Raw genomic sequence first — 27,781 nt, 5'->3', positions numbered from 1 at the left:
TGACGAGTACGAGGAAATTACATTTTAATTTTTTATCATAAGATTTAAACCATCACAATTCTCTATATTCTATAATATTTTATTTGTAGTGGGAACATTTTTCTGTTTACTGTGTTAGCAATATTTATGGAAATATACGGTGCCTCCCCTTCCTTCTATCATTTGCTATATTTGGTATACACAACTTAAAATAAGAAAACTTTCATCATTTTATAGATTAAATAATAAAAACCCAAATAAGTTGCTACGAATAATATTTAATTCGGTATTTCGATTTTTATTTTTATGTTTCAGGAAGGTTACATTGGTTGTATAATAACATATACATGCATATTATGCAATTATTTATTTTTACTTTTACTTACTATTTAATATTTATTACTAATTATTTCAACGAAAATCAAATACTTTTTGAATTATTAAGTTTTATAATTTTATGGAGGTATTTGTTAGCTACTTAAGTTGCAGCGGGATACCAGGATACGTACGTTTCATAAAAATATTAGATCGCATCAAAAACTATACAGTCAACCGAAAATGTGGTATGCCGCAATGCAGTAGTCGACTTTACAGAATGTAAAAATAAATCCCTAGTTAAATTGAATGATAAAATATATTTACGTTTTACATTATATTGTTTCAAATTTAGAGGTATATTATTATATAAGGTCATGATTTTTATATAGGTAACTATAAAAGTATAGTATCTACAACCTACCTACTTATAAAAATATTTAGTTGGTGTCGCTTTAAGTATAACAAAAACAAATACGTTTTAACCATATAAAAAAAACAATCATTATTTTAATTTAAAATTTACCAAAAATATTGTTTTTTATTGATGTTTAAAACAAAATCAATATGTTTTTTTAATGTTTTAAACGTGTTTTCAACAAAAGAACCCTAACTATATTATTATAATAACGCAAAATACTGTCAGATTTGAAACATAAATTTTATTTATTTGTATAATCTAAATTATTAAAATAATTCTATACGTAGGTATTGAATTAACTATTTTTACAATACCGATCAAACAATTATTACAATGTTAGTCTTTAGTTTAAAATTATTTAAGTATAAAATAAAATGTTTTGTCTGGGATAAATTAATAAAATAATAAAAAATGATACATCATTAATACAATAATGTATAAATAATCCAAATTAGATAAAACCTAGAGATAAAAATAAAAATATTATATTAGAATAAAAGTTATCACTGCAGTGAACATCACATTTTTGTATTACATTATGATTATTAAATAGCTTAAGACTCATTAAGAGATATATTTACAATATTTTTCACAATATACCTACACATAAACTTGTATAGGTATTTAATATTAAGTATTTAGTGTTCTTTTAATTGTTAATTAAAATTTAAAATAGTCTATATTAATATCCGTATAAAATCATTGCATTTTAAGAATATTATATAATATTGTTTTATTTAAATTAATAAGTATATTCATTCTTCTGATTAATTTAGCATTACTTACATTTAATAAGTTAACACTAGACAGTGGTGAATCCAGAATTTTTTTTAGGTTATTCAGTTAAAGGTTACCTGCTAAACTTAATCCAAGGGTGAACTGGCCTGCAGGTGTGCTAGTATGGTAAGCTCACCAGCCCAACTCAATATAATATTGACTGTCAGGGCCGGGGTCTTAGGGGTGAAGAACATTTGACGTTACTATACTAAGTACTAATACATTTGTTGTAAATATCTACTAAATAATTAGTAATTAAGAATTTTGAATCAATAGGAATAACTTTACTAATAACTAACAAGTAATTAGATGTTGGAGCCTTGGATAATGGCTCACAGGGTTATAGTTCCCCCCCATATTTCATTGATTCCAAACACAAACAAAAAAAAGAAAAGTGTAATACGATAAGTTAATGATTGAACCATTACGTTTATGATATTATGTATTATAAATTAATCAAGTATACATCCATAGTATTCATCATTCTTGTTTTAATTAATCCGTGATAAATGATAATAGTAATGTGATAAAATATCAGATAAAAATATGCACTAGTGGCCACTGGCCAGTGCGGGTTTCAGATTTAATGAAAATATGCTTATTGACCGATGTATAGTTAAATATATTAGTAATTTGTATAAATTATAATATAATTAACTATTTTATAGTTATTTATTTCTTATAAAAAGGTCAATATTGTTACTTAATAAAAGTTTTATGTTGTCCGTAATAAACCTAGTATTATTATTTATTTTTATCGATTGAAATCAACAACTAACATTGTCATATAATATGCTGATTGCTGATATTCATAGTTAGGCAATCACGGTTGTAACACCCCGAGTGGACACGATAAAATTTATAAAATAATTTGACTCTTTTTAAGCTGTTTACGGACATTGTCAGTTTTCAATTTTTTCTTTTTTTTTTTTCTATAAATATCAATAAAATTTTATTTGTTGGGTAGCGTGAAAATGTAATGCAAGGCTCCTGATATATCGTTACAATAGCAGTTGAAAAATATTAAAAATACATAGGCACAATTTTTTTATAAGCATTTAAAGTTCAAATTTTGACAAAATTTATCACATTTAAAATTTAATAATAATTTTATAGTTAAAAATTTATAAAATGTTTAACTTTCATAGCTAAGGATTGAAAATTTAAAGCAAGATCCCACGTAAATAGGTTATATATAAATAATTTTACTCACCTTAATATCATAAAATATACTTGAAAAAATATTTATTCTCCTTATAAATTATCTAATCTCAAAAACCAAAATTAAAAATCATAAAATCTATAATAGGTTCCTATACATATTATTTTTTTATACTATAATTTAAATAATAATAGTATTAGCAAATATCATTTATCAAAGTTCAAATACAATTGTGAAATGTCTCAACTATTTTACTACCAATAAATCATTACTAATTTAATAATAACTGAATTTAACACTTCCATTACTGCAGTTATACTTACCGTTTGTTCAATGACAAGGTATATTCTCGTTACTTGCATATACAATCATGCATTCAGTGGAAAAGTGCATACTGGTATGGTTAGCATATAATTAGGGCTAAATCATGTGCACTGTGCCAGGGTATTGGTAAAAACTTTAGGGAGGGGGAGGAGGAGGGTTATCTTTTTGTATTATTATAATTTATTACACAGAATGTATATATTATAGCGTATAATATTGGCATGAAAATGTATAGTTGTGTTTACTTGGTATTTGAATAATTGATAAATGGTTATAATGTGATAGGTAGGTAATAAGTAATAACTGTATAATTGTATAAATTAATATTTTGTTTTGCCAGTGTAGTAAAAACACCATCACTCACTAGTCACCACACCACTGGGTTCGCACGGGTTATGTGCGTACCTACACATTGCGTCATAATTATTATGCACACAAGACACAATACGCGTATATATTCTGATATACAGATTATGCGTATTATGTATATTTAAAAATATTTTCCCCGTCAAGTCGTGGTGTAGGTGTTTCACTACCTTCGTAATTCTGCACGCGTAGATATATAATATGTACACCTAAGAGTATTGGATAACAGTACGTCCGCCGAACGGTCAATCTACGACGCAGGTGACCGTGTGTATTTATATATAATGGATGTATAGTATATCGATGACGACCTCGTTCGTCTGGAATACACAAATAATAATAATATGCAGTGGAATCATCGTTTTGAACAAAAGAACAACAACGACGATATTTTTATGATTATGAAAACGATCCGCGCAGCTGGTAAAAAAATATACCTCTATGAAAATTGACTAGGTATATAATATATATACCTAATATATATAATCTGTCGACGCTAATATGATTAAAATTAATATTGTTGAACTGGCAATCGGCGACACGTGTAACAATAGCTCGGAGGTGTCGATTTTTATTATTTTAGCAGATGAAATAGAGTATAACGCATGAATACAATATACCTGTACATGTCATACATGTCATACCTCGATCATTGGCAGTGCTTGAATCGATGCGAGTGACAGGGCGGACGGCTCCTACTCTACTATTTTTCTTTTTATAATAGGTAGGTATATAGTATCATAGTATATACCATAATATAATACTATTATATACAGGGGCGAACTTACCATTTTTCCGCCACTAGGCACTACAGCGGAGCTAGGTAAATTGGGTCCGCGATAATTTGGGTTCGTTTTGAAAGCGGTAAGTTGAATCCCGGATATAAAAAGGTAATAGGTAAGTTGGGTCCCGGTTATAAGCATATCCCAGCATATTAAACTACGAAGTACAATACAAAAAAAGAAAATCACGCTCGGTAAAGAAAAATACTTAAGAGAACAATTAATGATGAAATATACTAATAATATAATAACTCGATTAGAATTTGTTAAATGTTTATCATTTAAGTTTTTACCTAAAGCATAATATTTTTAAATATTTTTTGTAAAATTTGACGTACTATATCATTTAGCGTATTAACATTTTTTCCCGGTACACAATTTTTTAATTATGTATACCATATATTGTAAAATTTTACGTACTATAATATTATTTAGCGTATTGACATTTTTTTCCCGGTACACAATTTTTTAATCATTTATACCATATATTATTTATTTAGAACATAATTTTATAAAAACCACATATATTTTAATTTATATATTTTTTTCCGGGACTCAACTTACCTACAACCTTTTTTATCCGGGACTCAACTTACCTACTACCTTTTTTTTTTCGGGACCCAATTTACCAATCCCGACTACAGAACTAAGCGTGCTCCCATGTTTAATCTTTAATATTGTAATTAATGTTTTCTTATAGGTAGCCAGGTATAGGCACTGATTAAAGTGGTGAGCACTCTAGTCTCTATAACCATAATCGAAATTGCGCCCCAAAAAATATTGAGCCTTAGACACGTGCCTTGGTGGCCTATGGGTAAATCCGTCCCTGATTATATATATTGATAGCACCCCTACTAATTATTTTCATTAGAACTGGAGGACGTTCTTTTTCCAAAATATTTTTTTTGCAATTTTTTTTTCCGTACAATTTTACTGAATATGATTACAACTTATTTCTATTATGATACTGCAACTGCCAACTGCATTACAACATAATAGTGAACTGTGAATAAAATATACAAAATGTAGTTTAATTGTAATTTAACAAATATAAATGAATATTCAACTAATAAATTTAAATTATTTTTAATATTATAAAAAAACATATTTATTTTAATTGCTTATAACTTATAAGTATAGTTTTTACTGCCACTTACTGGCATAATCGTATAAGTTTATTTTTATTATTTTTTAATAAGTGTTGTTTGGGGTGTGTGGCCAACAACAAGTTAAGTTGAGTTTAACCCTTTCAAGTCTTACAGTCCACATTCATTAATTTTACAATTAGAGAACTGATTATTGGCACAATTATGGTAGATCTGGGGGAAGGGTGGATAAAGTCCCATTAAACAATTAATTCAAGTAAACAGGTAAAGCTCCCAACCTTCTCTCCAACTAAACAAAAATTAAAAATAATTCACTATTAACACTCCAGAGTGCAGACAGAATAAAAAAAATATTTTTCAAGACATACTGTACCTACCTTAACATTATAATAATAATTGTATAAGTTGGTGCACATTCATATTTCTGATATTGCAAATTTATTTAAAATTGCTTAATTAGTCGTTGTATTTGATATATCGCTCTGAATAATATTGTACTTATAATATGATTGCCAAATGTGGTTACAAGGTATACTGTATACATACTGTATATAACACGGTGGAACACTCGACCGTATAACCGCGTGTCTCGACAAAGAAGAGCTTTCAATAATACAGAATATCATGTAATGTAATACAATAAACCTATCAATAAACTGTATATTATTTAATATAGGCACAAACGATTTCCCGGCAGGCCTTTAACACTGTTTAAGACATATAGGGGGAGGGGAGGGGGGCTAAATGTTAACCTCTCCTATATTATAATATATAGTTGCACTAATGCATTAGGATCGCAGCTGCAGCGCTGCAGAGTGCAGACGCTACACCGCCCAAATAACGAACCTAAGAATATAATATCATCTGCGTGTGAGTTGTGTGCGTTTTAGATGTGCACGCACAAAATAGTATTATATAGGTATGAGGCGGCGATTTATCGATTTTGTGTTTTGGCGGCGCTATGGCGGCGGTAACGGAGGCGGCGGTGGCGGCGGCGGCGCGCGCTCGAGTAACCAAGGTCACGAGAGAACACCCGCCAGCGGCCCCGGATATTTAACTTCGAGTCTGTTATATTTGGACGGACATTGTCGAGCGTACCGTCGTCGCAACAGCACGCGCACTATATTTAAAAAACGAATCATTAAATACATCGTATTGTAATTATATATTATTTTAAACTGTACTTGCGCGGCTAACCGAATTCACATCCAACATGTTTAACTTGGGAGGAGGTGAGTGTACACATTTTACATTTTTTACGGTTTTTCGTTTCGATTATACATGTTATTTTATCGATTTATTTATCTATACGTGATCGGTGTACAATTTATAAAATATACCTACCTACTATTTTATAATACTCTCACCGACGAAAAATCGCGGAACTCGTCAGAAACCTACGTACTTACGTCGCGTTAATAGTAACGTCGAACGATATGATTTTACATCGATTTAATTCCCCGGTACACGGTGGAAAAATCTCGATGGATAAAATATACGCGACGATGGTATATTACGTCACCTCGTAATATTATAAACGCGTCTTAAATATTGCGTCTCTTTGTGCAGGCGAATCGTCACGATCTCGTCGAAAACCGGTCAAACCGAACGCGACGGCATACCATATATTATTATAATGTTATTGCGGTTTTATTATGATTTTTTACGGGTATCCGAGACCAACCAGCTAATAAACGCACAGAGGATACGACGATATCACAATCCGCAATAATTCACAATAAGTAATAACAAATAATATCACGTCGACCGCAGATCGAAAACTCCAAACATTGCGAATATTATGCGTTTCGCCCGAGACTATGATTACTTTTAAAGATACGAATAGACATTTTTCTCTAGTCAGAATAGTCCGTTATCCTTGAGCCGTGCACGCGTTATTTTTTCTAGCAGAATTCCTTATGCGCAAACACACACGGGCGCACGCGTATTTTTATAAGTTTAAATAATATTAAACCCAAAGATTTAAAAAAAAAAAATTGGCTTCGTGATAGAAACGTATATTAATATTCAAATTTGACGTCATGTAGTGGTTAGTCGTATAAATAGACGGGACGCATAAACATATATATGTGTATAATATTGTATATAATAATATATATTATAATATGTGCACGTACGAAATGATCGTATTATAATAGCGCTACCATATATCATCTATCACGGCTAGGTATACAATATATATATATATATATTGTAGGAGCAGACTTTTCGAATTACATTTCATGCCCAATGTAGTAACATCTTCATGCATACGGCCTTGCCGTCAGTAGCGTTGGTGATGCTTCAACAGGAAATTAACTTTTTATATTAGAATTATTATTATTATTCGTCCTCGTAATCGACCGGAATTTGTACGATTGTATTTTACCGGCATTTGTGGCGAAAATAATATTAAATTCGATTTGAATAAAACGCTGGTCGAAACCCTTAGGTGCAGCTGTTGGCGTTCATCGATAAAACGTTAAACGCTTTCCTCTTGGAATTCGAAATAACGACTTTATTAAAACAGGTTTTTTCGCATAATTTGAGTGTACCTATACACTGTACATTTTAATAATATCGTTTAATGTGAAAAAGACGAATGCAGCAGATTATAGATTAGGGGTGGCCACAACAAGGCTTGCGAACCGCATGTGACTCTTGAGTTAGTTTCGTGCGGCTCCAAGTTATTTCTATAAATAAATAAATAAATGTTCCTTCATTTGTTATAAAATGAAAAATGTGTCTTAATTTTATAAACATCTCTTAACAATGTGGCTCGCTTTAAACTACTAGCTTCATAAATTTGCGGCCACCCCTATTATAGATAGTTATTATATAATCATTCTTTAAATTATTTAAATACTTATACAAACCTTAAACACACAGTAGGTAATAAACTTGATATTATTTTCAAAAAACTCTGTGAATTCCTTCGTAAGAATAACAGCGAACAATATTTTACAACTGAAGAGTACTTAATCCTACACATGCTTATGGAAGTTCAATAATGGCAGTACTCGAGTAAGACGGATTGTTTTATGTAGGTGTCCTTAGACCATTGGATAGAATTTAATTATCTTTTTACATCTCAAATGTACCTAGTAATTATTTACGCATCAACGTTGAACTCTGGTACCTGTACTGGTAACAACGACCTGTTAAAAACGTGTATTTCATCTTCGTTTTAGTCAATTATTGTGGCGTAGTAAAATTTGAAATGTATTGTGAAATATAATATTCATGTAGGTAACATATATAGTTCAGAATGTTGTCCAGGTATCTGATTTCTAAACTTCACTTAATTGCGAAACATGGCTGTTTACAAACAAACCATGTTTCATTATAATTAATGTACTCATCAAGCAATTGAATCCATCAAACTTATTTATGTTTTTCTTTTATAGCGATGAAAAATATTTCAGCTAAGGCTGAAGAATTAGTAGAGGAAAAGAAACATGCTGCAACTTCACTTCTTGAGAAACAAGTATGTTATTATTATTATGGTTAACTAAAAATATACTTAAAATAAAGTGTCATTTAATAAAATCATCGTGTTTGGACCATGCCTATACAGTGGATTTTTCTCATATTTATGTACACTCTAGATTTCATACATTTTAACCATTATAGTCATTATAAAAACGTATCAGATTTTAGAGAAATTTATATTTTTTCCATACTAAAAAAATTCATAAAAAAATGTATTGATCATCGATAATTTCTGCATTTCATATAATATATATCAAATGAAGCAAAAAAAAAAAGCATTATATCAAATAGTTAGGTTCCTATAGGTTTATTATTTGCAGTTAATTCAGTTGTGTAGTATGAATACTCAAATAAAATGTATATTATTTCATATGTATCAAATATTATAGTATCATTAAAATCATAATATACTATTTGTTTGTCTTTAGATAATAGAACTCAGTTTGTGAAGTAAATCTGTAAATACTACCTAAATATTTTGCAGTAAAATATTTGTTAAATCAACACTTATATAATTCAAATTTACCTCTATTTTATTTTTGAAAATTAAGAGGACGCTACCCATGCATTTGTTGTCTCCGTCTTACACACTTACGACATAGCAAATTATTGTTCACTAGTTTCAATAGTGTGATGTTAATTTTAATATTAAAGTGAATTGACCTAGTATCATACTTTTAGGTAAGAATATTATCTGTGCTGAAGCGTTGTCGATTTTTCAATATTTTCATTTTTAAGTAAGATATGTGTATGTGAAATATCAAAAATTAAAAATGCTTATATCTCGTTTGAAAATTAAAATATCGAATAAAAGCCAACGTTTAAGCACAGATAGTGTTATTATCCAAAAATGTTATAATAGTTCAAATCACTCTAATATCAAAATTAACAGCAAACTATTGAAACTAGTGAACGTAAATTTGCTATGTCGTAAGTGTGTAAGACGGAGACAACAAATGTATGGGTATAGCGTCCTCTTAATTTTCAAAAATAAAATAGAGGTAAATAAGAATTATATAAGTGTTGATTTAACAAATATTTTACTGCAAAATATTTAGGTAGTATTTACAGATTTACTTCACAAACTGAGTTATTTATACTTATAAGTTTCATTTAAATTTACAATTAGGTCTATTGTTTAATTCTCATGTAAATATGGAAAAAAATGTATTTTATGATGCGTCATAAATATTGGTCGAGAAATACAAAAAGGTGTAAATAAAAATGAGAAAATAATGCGCGGATACAAAAACTGACAAGTTAATACGTTGGAATACATACTATCCAAAATCTTTGTTAAATTTGCATAACAACTTTTGTTAAATTAAATGATAAACTTCATAAAAAAACCTGTATTTTCGTGGGATAAACTTCATTGTTATGAACACAGATTATACTACCTCCAAAATAATGTCAGTAATCAATATACGTATGTATGTAAAAAAAAACATGTACCTAAATATTTTTTAACACCAACATTAATTCATCGTTTATAGTTTTAATGTGAACTAATAACTTTATTTAAATATTAAATTACGTCATTCAGTTTTAATTAAAGGCATCTTCAACACTTACCATTTTTAGTATATTTAGTTAGTTTTAAGTGATTTAAAAGATATACGAACAGGGTTGTTCAGAGGTTTGGTGGGGAGGTATGCTGTGATGTTGAATATAAGGTTTATATACGTTAGCATTAGGGTGGAGGCGGTAGAGTTAATAGATAAATGTGTGAATTTTTAAACATTTTCAATTTAAACTAAATTTTCCAAATTCAGTTTTAATTTGAATTATTATATTACCTATTATATTTTTTAACTTTTTAACTTAATAAAATTAATGGATTAAAAAAGTTCATCATAAAAAGTCATTGAATTCATAAATATTTTATACATTTTACAAATTTAACAGATTCAAAGGAAAAAAATTACAGTTGATAAATAATTTCAATGTTCAATATAAATTTCAAACAATTATTTGTTTATTTTACGATGGGTGAAATATTTTTGGGGCGTCATCGTGAAGCTTAATCGAAAGCCTGAGGTAAAGCTGTGGTGTACCCCCTCTCCTCTGAACATTCCTGTATAATGTATATGGCTTATAATAATTGGTAAACGAATTATGTTGATATAATATACAATAATATATAATATATACATTATATATATATCCATTCATGGTGTATATTATTATGTATAGTCCATCTCACATTCAAATTGGTTTTTGTGCTTCGCAACTAACTAGTTCATATACATTCATAGTCTGGACTTATAATATTACATTAAAATATTATATTATAGAAGAATACAACAAATCATTCTTGGGCATTTTTAATGTTATAGTCTTAAAAATCAACAATTGTTGTTATTATATACATTTACATAAAAAGAACATATACCTAGTACCTAGTTAATTTATATATTTTAATTGACTTTATTAGAAATTCGTAGTATGAATAGAACATAGTAAACCTTTACGAATAATTAGATATAGGTAAAGTTCTCTTAAAATGTTTTGTTGAAATTTATATTATTTAATATTGGTATGCAATGTTCAATATTGGAAGCATCAAAACCAATTAATTTGTGAGATTGATATACGATACATTTTATTGTGGTGGCTTTAAGTATAACAATTTATTTCCATAATTGTTACACCTATTTTACGATTTAATATGTATATATTGATAAATTAGACATTCATACGTAACCATTTTGGATAAGCTATATAAAATACACGAATAAATCATAATAACAATAATAAAATCATTATTATTTCATCGTGTCGTTGTACTGTATAATGTTGTTCTTTACAAACAATGCTGTGGCGAAGTGATACAAAGTAGATACATATATCATACACATTTGCGTTGACTATGAAATCCTTAGGTCAAAGAAACCGGTGAGTTCTTATCAAACACGCTCAACGAGGCAGAAGGCAAAGCTGTGAGTGCCGCAGAAGAGGCGAAAAAGGCAGCTGTGGACGGTTTTGACCAGGAGGTCGAGAAACTTGCTGATAGTGCCTTACAGGAGGTATTAGACGGGCTTACGGGCTTTATGATATATTGCTAGCTGAACCTAAAAAATAGCTAATAGCGGATACAATTTTTTTTTTATTACACCCGGAGCTTATAAACGCAACATTCATATTTATTTTGCATATTATTTTTACTATTGTGCACGATTATTTTAATATCAATATTTTATACTTTTATGTTACAAAATAATTGGTTTAAGACCGTGTCGTATGGCTTTTTCTGTAATTATTATAATTTTTTTGTAGACTTCTAAACACAATATTGGTGGTGGTGGTTTATTAGGTGGAATTAAGAATTCAATTGGTCATGTTGCTAGTAAAGTGGAGGTCAGTATAATATAAAAGCAAAATTTAATGGAATTGTATACGAGTTTTTACGAAGAGACCGAACAAATATGTTTTACAAGTTAAAATGTGTTTGATTAGTGATTATTATTATGGTATTTTAATATTATATTAGTAATATTTAATTAAAATAACATCTTGTTAGGAATTCCTTTAAAAATATTTCATATAAATATAAGTTATTCTAAAGAAATCTATTAAAATAAATACCTTAGTTTTGTTAGTAAAAAAACATATTTTTATATTGTTTAATATAATATGATAACATTGTGAATTACCGGTATAGGAAGAATTTAGTAATTGTTTAAACTTTAAATAAGTACCAGCACTCTGTATGCTATAAAACTTAAACTGAATGTCTGTATTTATTATTTTATTATGAGTGTTATTTAACTTTTTTTTTTAAATAATTTAAATTTATTATCACGAGTATTTACAATTATTGTATATTTGTATCTACTATTATCAATTTCGTTACGTTATTTACTATTTATTGTAGCATTTATTATTCATAAATCATAATAATCATTTTATGGTTTGATTACGAACGAAATTTCAAAATTGTATGTACACACTATTATATTATACGTATATAATTTTAAATTGTATACTGTTATAGTCTGGTGGTAGTCACGCGGGCCTTGATTTTGGTTCGCTGATCGGAAATACTGTTAGAAGCGCCATAGCTTCACAAATACCCGTAAGAAATCTTGCAGTTTTGTGTGTTTAAATTTTAAATGTTGTTAACATGTTTGTCGGTGTCTTAAAGTATGAAACTCGCATATAACAATAATACAATAATGTATACCTATATATAACCAAGTTAAATGTTTTAATTGCAACCTTGCTTGTGTGCACGTGTGTTTTATTCCATGTAATATTTTAGAGTAATATCGAGGGTTCGGTACACAAATTAGAAGGCGCAGCAAGTGCGGTGACCAATAAATTAGATGATTCGATTGTCGGTAAGGTAGCGCATTCGGTAGGGGATAAAGCCCACCAAGTGACTGATAAAGTCCACACAGCGGCTGATGGAGTGACTCACACTGTGCAGGGAGTCAAAAGTACGATGAAGGGAGTAGCCAGTACGGTGAAAGGAGTCTCCAGTATGATTCAAAGCACTACTAATGGAATGGTAAGTACGGCACAAGGGATGGTTAACACGCTAGGCGTCTTAGCCGGAGGGATGTCCAGTGCAATGGGTGGTATGACCAGTGCAATGGGTGGTATTACCAGTGCAATGGGTGGTATGAACGGCATGCTTAACGGAAGTCTCGCTGCTTCGAAGATGGCCCTTTTGTTAGCGACCAAGGTCGTACCTCTGGCCACGACTGTTCTCAACCAGACGACTAAAGTCACAGGAGTGATATTCGGCAGAGTGGTGCCCAAGGTATGAGTTAACGACCACCTCCCCAACCACCGAAACACACCCTCTGACAAAAACAATGTACATCGGTTTGAAAAAAACGTGATCCGAAGAGGAAATGTCGAAACGAAAATATTTCGGATCATGGTTTTTATTTACAAGTACCTATCGAATGTTCGGAAATAAAGCGGCGCTGCAGTATTATGAAATAATCACTTTCAACGACTTTCAACGTGACTCCAGCAGTCCTTCGTTTTGGGTCAAATATGAGGTTAGAGCGAAGTTTATTTCATATCTGTCATAGTTCCAATATAAATTATAATTTTTCGTTTATTTTACAAATTATACCTATACTAGATATTTTTCAAGACGATTTGTACGGTCCATATTATGATAAAAATATAATGGTTTTCATCGCTGTCATTATTCAGTTTTTCTTTTAAATATATCAATGGTTCATAATTAATTTAAACATGATCGAACACTGTTCGTAACAGTAAACATCCAATTTTTTTCAAATACGAGTTCGAATAACATTGTGGTGGTACAACAAATGCAATTTAGTTTCTATAGTAAGTTGAAAGGAATTAAAAAAAACACCGATCGTTGCTTTACATATAGAATTTCATTTTAACTCTGAATACAGATTAAATATTATATTGCCTATTTTAAACTACCCGTGAGTTCTGATTTCAAAATGAGTAATTGAAAGTTGAAACCCTTCGAACCGATATCTACACAATATTTGTATTACAGGAAAGTCGTATAATATCAAAGTTACTATAATTCTAGGAGTGTGCGACGTGTGAGAGAGCGACACTTGCATTGTATGAATATATCGAAATGATTGAGAATTGTAGAAAAAATTGGATGTACACCCTAATATTTTAAATTTATGACTTGGGGAATGTTGATATAAACGCGAGTAAGTAGTAGTATAATAATTGTACTGCAAAAACGACACATAGGTACAATACACATACACTAACACGCATTAACACACCACTGTCCCCGAATAACCTGCACTTTGCTTCGTAGATTGTTTGTTTAAATGTTTGTTATTTTTTAGTTTGTTGATCGGGTCTCTAACTGTGTAATACAATAAGCACATTAACACGGTACGGATTTGAAATCAATAATGGTTGAATCTATAATATGTAACCGAACTGCCAAGAACGATACATTTTATTGTGTTTATTTTCTGTATAATATCTAAAATATAATACTCTGCTCAAATAAAATCAAAAAAAACATTATCCTATAATATTATACAAATAAGCTTATTATTATAATGTCTTGTACTTTGTACCTACGAAAGCCCAAACATATAAACGTAGTAAAAATGTTTTAAAGGATTTTGATGTTTGTTTTGTTTTTTTTTTTGTCATAATATTATTACCTACTTTTTATTGTTATTTATATTTAAATAAATGTACGTTTTATATAAATCAGTGATAACATCATATATTACCATTATCTCACTGCAATTTATATTTTCCAGAAATTCAATAACCTAATGAAATAATTAAAGTTTATTTATAAGTAATATTGTAATAATGATGCCTATCAATTATAATAACTCTATTAATTTCAAAACGCTTATGTTATATTGTATAGAATCTTATGCAAGTTCATTTGATTTATTCATTAAACATTTTTCTCCGATGGCCCGTTATAAATAAAGTGTCAAAGACGTATAGATAATCATTAATCACTATAAAATATACTAACCTAATAGCCTTATTATTTTATTACTCATAATATTATATAAATATAAATTCACATACAACAGACGGCAAAATTATTTGCCATATAAGCAATAATGTGTGATCGTCATTATTTTTCATCAAACAATCCATTAGAATTTTATCATAAAAATAACATTCGCCTTTTCCCATCCAACGTCCAATCACACGACCGCTTACTACAACGTGAACGGCTTTATATAATATATTATATAAAGCCGTTCACGTTGTAATTACTAGTCCTTAATTATAAAATATAAAAAGGTGAATTTTTTTTTTGGTGGGCAGTAGGTTAGTCAATAAAACAATGTTGTCATTTAAATTAAATAAAAGGTACTTATATTCGTTTAAAGGAAAACCATAATAATATTAAAACTTGACATGAATAAAAAATAATACATTTGTCATAAAAAAAACAACTATTGATAATAATTTGTAGCTAATAATTTAAAGGGTGATCTACCAAGCATACTTACCTTCCTTTTATCCTTTAGTAGGTAATTCAAATTAAAACTCTTTAGTTAGCTTAAAGACCATAATACTTTCAGATACAATGATTTTTTAAAAACCATTTAAGCAGTGACGATACAAACGTCATTAAAAAAATTCGTCTTTCTATATGTTCATACTTCAAACTATCAGAATTTGAGTTAATTTATTACCAAAGGAAAAAAATGGTGGGGGTAAGCTGGTAAAACCATATTGTGTATGATAAAATAATACCTATATAAACCCATAAACAAGATGCAGGATATAGGTAATTAATATAATTATATAACACTCATTATTGCTCAGATACCGATCACAATAATACCACAGAAGTGATTGTTGTTCGGAGAATCAAATACTTGAAATAGCTTGAAAATAGTAAATTTTGGTTGATATTAAAAAAGACGGGGCACGAATATTTCGGGACACTAAAATAGTACGTCTGGTAGCAACCCTATGTATAGGTACGCAATATAGTAAAATATTATATCAAATACAATATAATAAAAACAGTAGTGGCTTCTGGTTAGTATTACGTTTTGTAGATTTATAATAAAAGTAATAATAATATAAAAAATATCTTGCAAGAAGCTATGTATATAATAATATAGTCGTGTAGGAGTATAGGTATATAAAGTATATGCACGTTGTGTGTTGCCTGTCCCTTAAATCGCGTGGAATTTTAGATTCGAACAATACTATCGTGACGTATGATCGATACACGGAATGTGGGTTAGACGTACGAACTAATGCTACCTATATCATTATGGTGTTCTATTTTATTTTTTATTTTCGCCATGCATTATTTCCCGGCTTCCCAAGGTTATTATGCTCGACGATTCGTCCGTTTAAATGACCACCGAATCGCGTGATGGTGTGCATTAATTTAACATTGTTTAAGCTGGAATTCGGTCATTTGTTATCGATGTAGTGTAGTATAAATTATTTACAGAGTCGGACGAAAAGAATACCGACAAATGACAATATAACGCGAGCAAAATATTTAAATAAATATATATAACTACAATATAGATAACACAAATATTTCAAAACTTTTATACTGCCTTCGGTGGAGTGTTTTTGTTAACATAATAAAATCATAGAAATAATATAATAAAATTGTTCTCTTTATTAGTCAATATTACATAATAATATAAATCATCTGTTTTTATATAAATTAATGTAGTTTTATGATGCACTTATATCAGAATTAATGTATTCTATACGTCAAAATGCATTATACGTTGAAAGAAATAACCTATACCTTGTAATATAAATTAATATAAAATATAAATATAATAAATTATAGGTAATAATATACAAAAGATATTTGAAAAATTATAAAACAATTCCTAACCAAATGTTAAATATAAATTATATATCCTTGGATTCAAATATGTTATCAATCATAATATAAACGTTTATACGTATGTAATTAATCCAGATTAAAAAAAAAATAAAACCTGTAAAGGTAAATTTATCGAAACAAAAATTGCAATGTTATACAAATAATTCATTGAACTATTTAACCATCTCCAATATATGAATATTAATAAAGTATCAAATATCAGATTATAATCTGATTTATTATTTATAATTGCTATATAAAGTAATTCTAAATACTATATTCATAGATAATGATTACTGATTAGGAACCTATATAATATATGGACATTTATTATTGATAAAGTATTTAAATACTAATTAATCAATTTATTATTAAAGAGTTAATAAAAATAAGTGGATTCTGCCAGACTTTATTTATTACTCGTATAATTGCGAATATTCAAAGACCTTTTGACCTTTGTTTAAAACTGCAGGAGACCTTAAATCGTTTATATCGCCTTTTATCAACTACCAATACGTTTAAAAACTGTTTAACTTTTATTTTAAATTATCTAACCAATTAAGAGAATAAAGGTTAACATTCAGCATTAAAATGTAATCGTTACAAATCATAGATTTATGCATTATTATTGATGCACGCTTTTATAATGTTGCATGCAAACGGTAATGGGTAATTTATTGAGTGTTATTATAGTATCTATTGTTGTTGTAAAAAATTATACAAAACGACGCTCGAACTGCACCAGCTGTATACACATAGGAGAACTTGTACAGTTTTGTACCTATATATATTATATTATATGGTAATAAAATATCACTCGATTATTTCAATTTTATGCTCGAATCGGGTCAAAAGTAAAAATATGATTATTATTTTTAATTTTGTTCTATATATTTTGTTTTTGGCGACATAATATCAAGAATATCATAATATCGATTTAGAAAATCATACAATAGTTAAGTACTGTGTTATATTGTATATGGGAAGGATACTGCTGCGATAGGTAACTATTTTAAACAGCTGTTCTTCCCCCTGCAGAACAATAAAAACATAATTAATTGTATTGGTATTCTATAATATATTAATATGTATAATATGAAGTAATCGAGTGTGTATACATTATATTGTTATTTATCGTGTAGCATGTTTAATACACCGAATACGTCTGTACTTGGCAAATCAAATATAGATATATGCACCTACGATCGAGTCATGCTAATAACAGGTACCGAAGATAGAATGACACTACGTTGTATATCCTAAAGTAATAGAAAAAAGTTATACCTAGTAATAAGGCGGAATAACAATTTTACGCTATATGAACTTAAGATAATTCCGTCGCGAACCTATTATAATATATGTTTACCCGTTTACGGTGTACCTAAATACTACCTATATGCCTCCTACTCTCATGTTGTAGTGTGTGAAGTGTCGCATAATATAATAAAGTAAGGGGGCCACTACCACCCACGATTTTTTCATCCTCCTACAATAATGCGGACATATGGACATTAACTGCTAATACTGGGTGATACATTTAATGTAAGGCACTCTTTATTTCAGAAAGCACAAATGTTTTTAAAATATTGGTCTTGCGACTTGCCTATATTATTAGATCGTTGAAAAACAACATTTTAGGAAAAAAATTATATTTTTACTATTTTTTTAAAAGTATTTTACTCTTCTGAATAACAGCATACATATTTAATTTCATATTCCTAAGCAGAATATTATTCGGAGTACCAAATTTTCTATAAAAATTAAATTTCGGATGAGTAGTTTGTTTTATTAGTTATAGGTATTTAAAGTTAAGATTAGCGGAGAAGTGGATCAACATTTTAAAGGGTACGTTTGTACCACTCCACTTTGCATATAGCTTGATTATAAGTATAACCTTTAAGGCTTTAAATATTTATAAACCATAAAATGACTTAATTCAGTTTTTATATATCAAAGTACACCAAAAAATTCTGCTTTAGAAAAAGGAATTGAAAAATGCATGTTGTCATAAAAAAAATTAAATATTTCAAAAATAATAACGATACAAAATAATAGTAAAAGTAATAAAAATACTTAATTTTTCGAAAAATGTTGTTTTTAACAATTTGAAATCTAGTGAAAAAAAATGTTCAAAAACATTACTAGTTTTTGAAGTAATGATTGTGTTTCACGTTAAACGGATCACCCGGTATCGTAATATTTGGTATGCCATACATTATAATAGTCTTGACCTTGCAGGGAACTATAAGTTTTTTTATATAGGTATAGTGTTGAGATAATTTGTTATGTCTTTCCCACTTCACAACAACGTATATATTCATTTTAGGTATATAACATATATATTACATAAAGTTAAAAATTCTATTCGTGCCACTGCAGTATCTCCATATTATTATATTCCGGCCGTTGTACTTCGCGCACGCGTGACTTAAAAACGACCATCACGTAGGCATACCTAAGTGTCAGAAATTTTTCCAAGTGAATTGAATTGAATTCGTCAAAGGCGTCCTGCACGAGTTTCGTGTTTGCTCACCATAATATATACCCAGAATTCGTCGTCATATACAATATAGGTATATAATATAAATATTATTTTGTAGCGCTGCAATGATCAAAACACTGTATGAATCGTTCATCTATAACCCCTCATACATGGCCTAAAGCGAATATTGTAGGAGTGTAAAACATTTCGGCGTGTCGTGCCATATGATTATTGTCATACGATGACGGACGGCCAAATCCTAAATCGCGGTGCGTGTTCTCACTTTATGTAATCAGTCTTAAAAATGCCATTTTCACCTTAAGTTGTACATACGTAGCAGCCGTATTCGATGTATTTAATATTGTGTTCACGTTTATGTATAATATAACTATTATATTATTATGTTAACCGGGAAACCGGATATACCGTCGATACCACGTGTAGTATAATATCATCGCACCTATACCTGCAGCTGGTATTTGGGCGTTTCCTCCCCCGCCTGTGCTTTTCACCACAGCCCCGCCGCACATACATCCGACATTTTCCGCAGTACCGGACAACCCCCCCCCCCCCCTTGCCCCCTAGAAAGTTTACCCCACCATCGAATAATCAAAAACATTTGCGTTCTCGTGCTTTTAATGCACCCTTTGTTCGTGACCCGTATAATAATATGTTTATCTGCCAAGGTTTTTTCGTACACAAATAGTCGACTTACATTTACGAGCGAGCGACCCCAATGGAATTACCTATATATATCAAAAAAAATATATTGTATAATATAATATATTTTCGACTTTTTTCCATTCATACCCACCACTAACGCAGCCGTGTTTTATTCGGGCAATGACGTTATATTATTTATTTGAAAAAAAAATCGTCCGCCCGGCGAGGAGAAACGTCTTTGATACATTATTCAATGGAATATTCTATTAATAGTGTCTAAAGTACAATCGTTAACTCGGTTTTCCAAAAAAAAATCTTTTGGCGGTCTTCACATACATAATATAGTTTACATAGATTACATGACGACCGGGATGATTACGGAAGTCAACGCTAGTGCAGTTCGCGATGTCGTGCTGCGCCTCGTCTCCCCAAACTTATACTACAGCGAGACCTCTAATATACCGGACACTTTCGTAAATGTCCGCTATTTGGAGATGTCCGTTATATTATGTGATAGGTTTCACTGTGTATATTAATAATTTTGGTACATTATACGATATCAATTATTATTACTTACCTATATAAACGAGCATTGCGCGTAAACTATAAAAACATTTTGTCGGGGCCTCTGAAATATACAAATTTGGACCGATATTGTGATGATTAGGAGACACCCGCCGCACCGGCACCCGCCCCTGTTGTCGCCACCCCGGAACAACAGTCGACCGTCGGCCAGGTGGCCTCCGAGGCCAAGACGCTGGTGGACAAGACAGCCGCCGAGCTGAAACCGGCCCTAGACCAAGCGGTGCATGACAAGATCAACCCGTTGGCGCAGGACCTGGCCAAGAAGTTGCAGCCGATCACAGGCGACGTGTCCGCGCACATCAACACGGCGCTGGCTGATGGCGTCAAGCAGTTGAACCCGATTGTCGACCAAGTGTCGACGACGGCCAAAGGATTTGTCGACGATACCGCCAAACAGGTACGGTTCAGCCCGCCGATACCTAAAGAAAATCGATGGAATCGATATTATATACATTTGACGTCGATACAACCCTTATATACTTGCCCTTTAGCCACCCCCAAACTCCAACTGACAAGATCGTCTAGATCTAAATCACACATTATTATATATGATATAATATATAATAATATTATACATATAGGTACGCCCGATCGCGCGTATATATATAGCAACAGGTAGGTGTGTCTCGTGCGTGTATAATAATAATATATATTATATAGGGAAAACAGACGCAAACGTTTTATTGTCGTTGCTGTTATATGATATTATGCATTATTTAACGTAATATGTCTGCGGTCTTTTCAGAATTATCGTTAATATAATAATAATATCATTTAACGGTTACAAATATAGACGAGGTGAGATTACTTATTTATGCATAAATATTATATTGCTACATGGTTTTCTGATTTTTGACGTAGTATAGTACATTATACCACACACGAATGAGATGATGACTATTGCGGTCATTTTTTTCAAACGTTTTTATTTTATTTTCATATTTCAATCACACGCCACACCCGGTTTTAGTAGTTATTGTCATGCAGCTTTGTATAGACGCGTATATATATATATAATAAGTATTATATATACACATATTATAATGTATACTTTAATAAATACATGTATCCATAATATTATATTATAGCTAAGTGTTTCTCAACCCCTTTGAACTACTGACTTTTCTCACTGCCACAAATTGCAGTTTAATTTGATTGAAGTTTATTATAGGTATACCTGCAAGTTTTTGTTGGTTCGAAATAAATTAAGCTATAAACTTACTCGCGAAGTATTTTAAAACATTTTATTTTACTCACACGTGGCGTCTTGATGTCAAAAGTTTTATGAAAAAATGCAATAGCTATATAGAAAGTCTTGATGTTCCTGCAGGATTGAGAAACGCTAAATAATCATTATACAGAGTGTAACTGCTGAAAATAGACTGACGTGACGTAATTAACTAACTATAGATATATTATGTAACAAAAGATAGTTGATAGTTGATATTAATTATATATGTGTCAGCTATTTCTGTTACACTCTGTATATAAACTGGGAGATTAGTTTATCGAAAATCACTCATTATTTCAAAAACTATAGGTAAATGGTTTTGAAAAAAATGTTTTTACATACATTTAAGCTATTATATAAAACAACATTTTGTAACGATGACTTGATTATGTAAAAAAATATTTTCAAATAATAGCTATTAATAGTTTTGGGACTAGAGAGTGATTTGAGTTAAATTAATCTCAGTAACTGAGTTATACACATCTGCGCAGTCATTATATTATTATCATTTATCATAATATTATACGCACTACTTGTACACACACCTGTGTGTATAGGTGGGCGACCCCTCGATCACAGAACTTCGCTGCTCGATATCCCTCAACCCATAACCCAACTACTCGACGCTCTTAGATGGAAGTATAAACGGGCTTTGGGTCATCGGGTCGGGTCGAGGGATATCATCGGGTGCGTTCTGCGAACACCCTTGCAACAGTATACATTATTATAAAAATATGCAGCGAAACTCCCATATTACAAAGTCTCACGGGCAACAAAAAAAAAAATTCGTTTTATAGAGAATTCCGTTAAATAGAATTAAATTAATTTAGTTCTAATTTGATATGGTTCTGAAAGTATTTAGTGAAACAAAAATTATTTTAAATAGAAATTCGTTATTCGGAAGTTTCGCTGTATACTATTATATACTATTACCGACGGTCGATTCCCGCGGTTGTGTATACAATAATATAATACATATTATTATCACTTATAATGTGATACTGTGTACGGCGATTTCGCTGATCGAGACGTTACATTATTAATCGTGCGTTTTGTTTTCTGTTTTTGTTTGCGCCTTTGTCGCACATAAACGCATATCCGCAGGTGAGCTCGGTGGTGGACGACAAGCTCAAGGAGGCCGACCAGTTGTTCAGCGAGAAGCGCGACGCTCTCGGGGAACCGGCCAAGAGCATGATGTCCAAGGCCAAGGGATTGTTCGGCTGTAAGTTAGGTTGCTGTACTATCATGTAGGAAAAAAAATTCTCACACAAAACCCGTGTACGCACAGTCTACACACACTGTCGATGTATATTATTGCCAGTAAGGATAATCTTTATCGGTTGAACGTTTGTTTATTTTTTATTATTTTTTGATTTTTGATTTTTCACTCATAATCGGAACGATTGCGGATGATGCGTGTATAAAACGCATGCCATGCGTGGATTTTGTATGGTGGCAGTGTATAGTAGTATATAATAATAATATAATATTATAACACATAATCACATTTTTAATCGCGTCCAAAAAGTATTCGTTTTGTATATGCATACAATATAACAGTAATTATGATGCATACGCATATTGCAGTGTTAATATTATATATACCTATATAGTTTTCCGTTTATATAAGTATATAATATAAAAACAATTTTCACCGTCCAAAATGATTTTTGCCCTTTTAAACGAAATCCACATTGACTATATTATTGCTGCAAAATTGTATAGTATGACCTAAAACCATAGATAATATTATTATAATATAAAAATATCATCTATGCCTAAAACGGTGCAGCTACAAGTTTGCAATAACGGACATACAATTCGGTATAATATAATAACTAAAACCCGCTTAGACTAAAATTCTCATTTCGATCATCTATATTCTATATTATTTTATATATGTTTTAATGACGACTCAATGCAATAGAAATTTAGTTGAACTTGAGACTTAGTACCTACCTATAATACTCCGAGACAAAATATTAAGTTGTAACCAGGGCTGTGGATTTGTTGCTTTTAAGTATCGATAAATTTCAACGAGAATTCGAAATGAGCGTGAGATACAAATTCGACTATCAAGGAATTACCACTTGAAATATGAATTTAATTTTACCTATTTGCACCCGTCGTAGACGTTGTATGTGCATGTACAATGCGTGTACCCAGTTTTTAATCCATGCTTGGAGTAAAAATTTTAATTTGGCGTTGTACATCAATATACAATAACTATATATTATAGATAATGTACCTAATGAAATATAATATAATGTTTTAATATAAATTGATTCATTTTTTTATGGATTCTATAGCTATTATCTACCCATTTATTAGATTTCATGACGATCATTTCCGTAGATTAAAATAATCCATACAGTTAGGCATGAGTAATTTTTTTATGTTTTATTTACTAAAAACGTTCATGCCATAAATACAATAATAAATTGTAAATCTAATTTGTTAGGTTGATTTAGCAGAATTTCGAGTATTTTGGAATTTTTGACTTTACTTCCCCGTTTATTAAGTGCATAAATGAATGTTAATTTCATGGTTTTTTTTAGTGCATTAAATGAACAGTCTTGATTTTTAGCAATTAAATCGTCATTTTACTAAATCCTATGACGTTATAATGGTATTATGGGAATTGCTTGAAAAAAAAATCCGTTTTTGTGATCAATCAGTTTTTATCAAACCGTTTTCAACTAACAACAATCATATATAATTACACAAGTATTATTATTTTGTACTTTGGACACATACATACAAAAACACAATACAACAGTTAAAGACATAGAATGTACTTATATATATATATATATAGTATATACACTTAATATGCTAAATAATGTTCATTAAAAATACATTGTACGCGTTTGATGATGTGTCATTATTCATTACCCGCTGGAGTAGACCGCAATACTTAAATAAGCTATAACACAATTAACACATAACGTTATAATATATATATGTACATCATTTAAACATATAACAGTGCATACACAAAGGTTTACAAGGTGATTCTTCTAAAGGCCAACACGCATTTTCTCAAAAAGTATTAACGTTTTTGGGAATATTTTTGTCACATAATTTTAACTTTGATACCACTGTAAAACAATTGAAAAAAACATATTTTTACTATTTCTTATCGTTGTCATTTTTACTTATTTCAAAGACAGTATAGTACATTTTTAATTTCATATTCTGAAGCAGAATGTTTTTCTGAAACTGTCAATGCATAAAAATCGAAAAAGCTTTCTAGATTAGTGGGAAGTTAATGGTTAACAAGTTAGAAGTACTCAAAGATATGATGGCCCGTGTAATGGACCAACATTATGCAGGGTATCATTGTGCCACTTACAATTTGTCCATAAACACTCATATAACTAATTAACTATTAGTTCATAAATCGATTTTATACATTTAAAATTTCAGAAAAATATTTTAAGTCAAAACATAAAATTAAAAATGTACTACGCTGTCATTCAAATGATTAAAATATTAAAAAAAATTATAACTTAAAAAAAAAACATTTTTTTTTTTGTTTTTAATGTTGTTTTGTAATAACTTCTAATTTTATTGTACGAAAATATTTACAAAAACGTTTATTAATATCAAAAATTAAAATTAAAATCATTGCATACCTACTTATTGTTCATCCTTATAACACAATACACACCGATTGTACATAACAATATAATACATAATAATATTATTAACACGTTTGTTTAATTCCAATCGAGTTGATATAATATATTATATTGTTAATGGAACATGTTGTGGAACACCTAACACTCTATTTAAACGCTAATATAACTATTTCATCTTTGGTTTTTTCTGTTTTTTCTTTTTTTCAGGAATCAATCAACTACTAATCACTACATATTATATGCGTATAGTGGGAGTAGCGAGTTGGCTATAAAACTGCTATAGCGTGCTACCTGCTAAATCATTTTAATTTTACTCATATTTATGATACCTACATAATATTCCACATCTACCTACTACTTATGATATAAACGAGCATTACTTTAAGTGGCACACGCGTTTAATGTAATAATTGTATCTTTTTACCCCTTAAATTTATGTTTATCGGAAATTGTATTCATTTTAAGGTGCACTTTTGATTTTCAATATTCATTTTTTTTTTATACGTCCCATACACGACGATTTATTTTATATTATCGTAATTATTACTATTATTATTATTATTATATACGTTTTACTATTGATTTTTTTTTTGATTTTATGCATTCTTATATATATTTCTAGTCGTTCACCGTGTAATTTACATTCATATAAAAAATTCAAATAACCCGTACCGTATTTTACAATTACCAACCGCTCACGGATAAATGACGGCGACAATGTACCGAAACGCGTCAATATTGTATAATGATTCATAATATAATATTTTAATGTATAAAAGCCAAAAGGCACAACTAATAGCGGTCGAGTACACTGATAATAAACGATATGATATTATAAGCATAATCGTCCACAGACATTATTGTTGTGATATTTTTGTTTACTTATAATCATTATTTGGTATAATATACGATTAACACGCTTGCTATTTTTTACATGAAATCATATGTTGTTGGTTTTTTCATACTATCGTCGGAAACCCGATATTAAAATGATATTGGTTACCTGTGATCTGTTATTAACGGTGGCGTATTTATGGTGGGGAGGGAAGTATGTGTTTTCACCCCCCTAGGGGATTTATAATATTCCAATATATTTTCTAAATTTTTTTTTTTTTTAAATATTTGGTATCATAATGCTGATGATCTAATAAAGTATGTAATAAATATAATAATAATCAAAAACTGTGTTATAAAATATAAATCAAATAGTTTCAGTGTCTGTTATTTTCGACGGTATTTTCAATATATTTTGTACTTGCATAATATTATAAGCGATTTTACTCGGGGGTTGAATTATCAGCTTTTTATGGGTGCTTATAAAGTTGTTACTTATTATATAGAATTCCCTCACACAAACATAATATGTACATCGTAAATACGCCAATCTAGTAATCAAAATCTATCAAAGCAGAGCTGGTGGTAATGGTATTGCAGTAGTTAGACGTTTGTTAACGGTATTTTGCATCGTACTATAATAATCATATTGATACGATAAAATACCCTCAAGGAATTTGGTTCTTTGTTTCTAATTTCAATTTGTTTTTTTATTTTTAGTGAGATGAACACATTGGGAATCCACGTTCGATAGACATTCACAAATAAATTGGGGTCATTATTATTATCTATATATACCTTAAATGTTAATTTCTTTAAAAAAAATATTAATTTTATATTGTAATACATTTTAGATACGTACCTATATAAATTATACTTTTAATAATATTATAACTTTTTGTTAATTTACTTATTATTATGATGTGCATACTTTTAACTACGAAACGAAATAATCGCTGCGCAATTATTGTGATTACTTTGTTAACATGAATTAAATAATAATTAATATTATAATGTTATAACGACAATATAATATTCAATAGGTTATACATCTAAATATAGTTTGCAGTTTGGAAATATTGGTGTTGCGCGGCGCGCATTCAACTGTATAGATTTATACACATAAATGTAGTTATTAGTTTATTGTATTATATTAGGTAGATATAATTTTTAATTTTTTTAATTAATACCTTACTCTTATGATAGTTATTATGTAAAATCAAATGAATAACTGAAGTCGTACCTAAAATTATATAGTATATAGTCTGAAATAATGAGTTATAATAAGTCTT

At 29.8% G+C, this 27,781-nt stretch overlaps 1 protein-coding gene and 1 long non-coding RNA gene across 7 annotated transcripts; both read left to right on the top strand.

Moving 5' to 3' along the window:
* The first annotated feature begins 6,295 nt into the window (after positions 1–6,295).
* Positions 6,296–27,383, top strand: LOC132946945 (uncharacterized). Of its 6 annotated transcripts, none has more exons than XR_009664807.1 (8): positions 6,296–6,464; positions 8,640–8,719; positions 11,610–11,753; positions 12,004–12,084; positions 12,989–13,237; positions 20,863–21,177; positions 23,116–23,331; positions 27,210–27,383. XR_009664807.1 is itself a non-coding variant. In XM_061017066.1 (8 exons), the coding sequence occupies exons 1-8, from the start codon at positions 6,446–6,448 to the stop codon at positions 27,215–27,217; spliced, it is 1,014 nt and encodes a 337-aa protein (XP_060873049.1). In that variant the 5' UTR covers positions 6,296–6,445; the 3' UTR covers positions 27,218–27,383. The 6 variants fall into 6 exon arrangements, 2 of the variants coding, with proteins under 2 accessions (XP_060873049.1, XP_060873050.1); XR_009664808.1 differs by lacking the exon at positions 27,210–27,383 and adding an exon at positions 25,863–26,595; XM_061017066.1 differs by having other exon boundaries at positions 23,116–23,233.
* LOC132946946 (uncharacterized) lies at positions 13,350–14,916 on the top strand. The gene is made up of 2 exons (XR_009664811.1): positions 13,350–14,393; positions 14,538–14,916. It is a non-coding gene; the product is annotated as an uncharacterized LOC132946946 (long non-coding RNA).
* Positions 27,384–27,781: the final 398 nt, after the last annotated feature.

The sequence above is a fragment of the Metopolophium dirhodum genome, chromosome 6 (assembly GCF_019925205.1).
Source record: "Metopolophium dirhodum isolate CAU chromosome 6, ASM1992520v1, whole genome shotgun sequence".
Classification (NCBI taxonomy): Eukaryota; Metazoa; Arthropoda; class Insecta; order Hemiptera; family Aphididae; genus Metopolophium; species Metopolophium dirhodum.
Note: the sequence above shows the minus strand (reverse complement) of the source record. Positions and strands in the feature narration are given on the sequence as shown.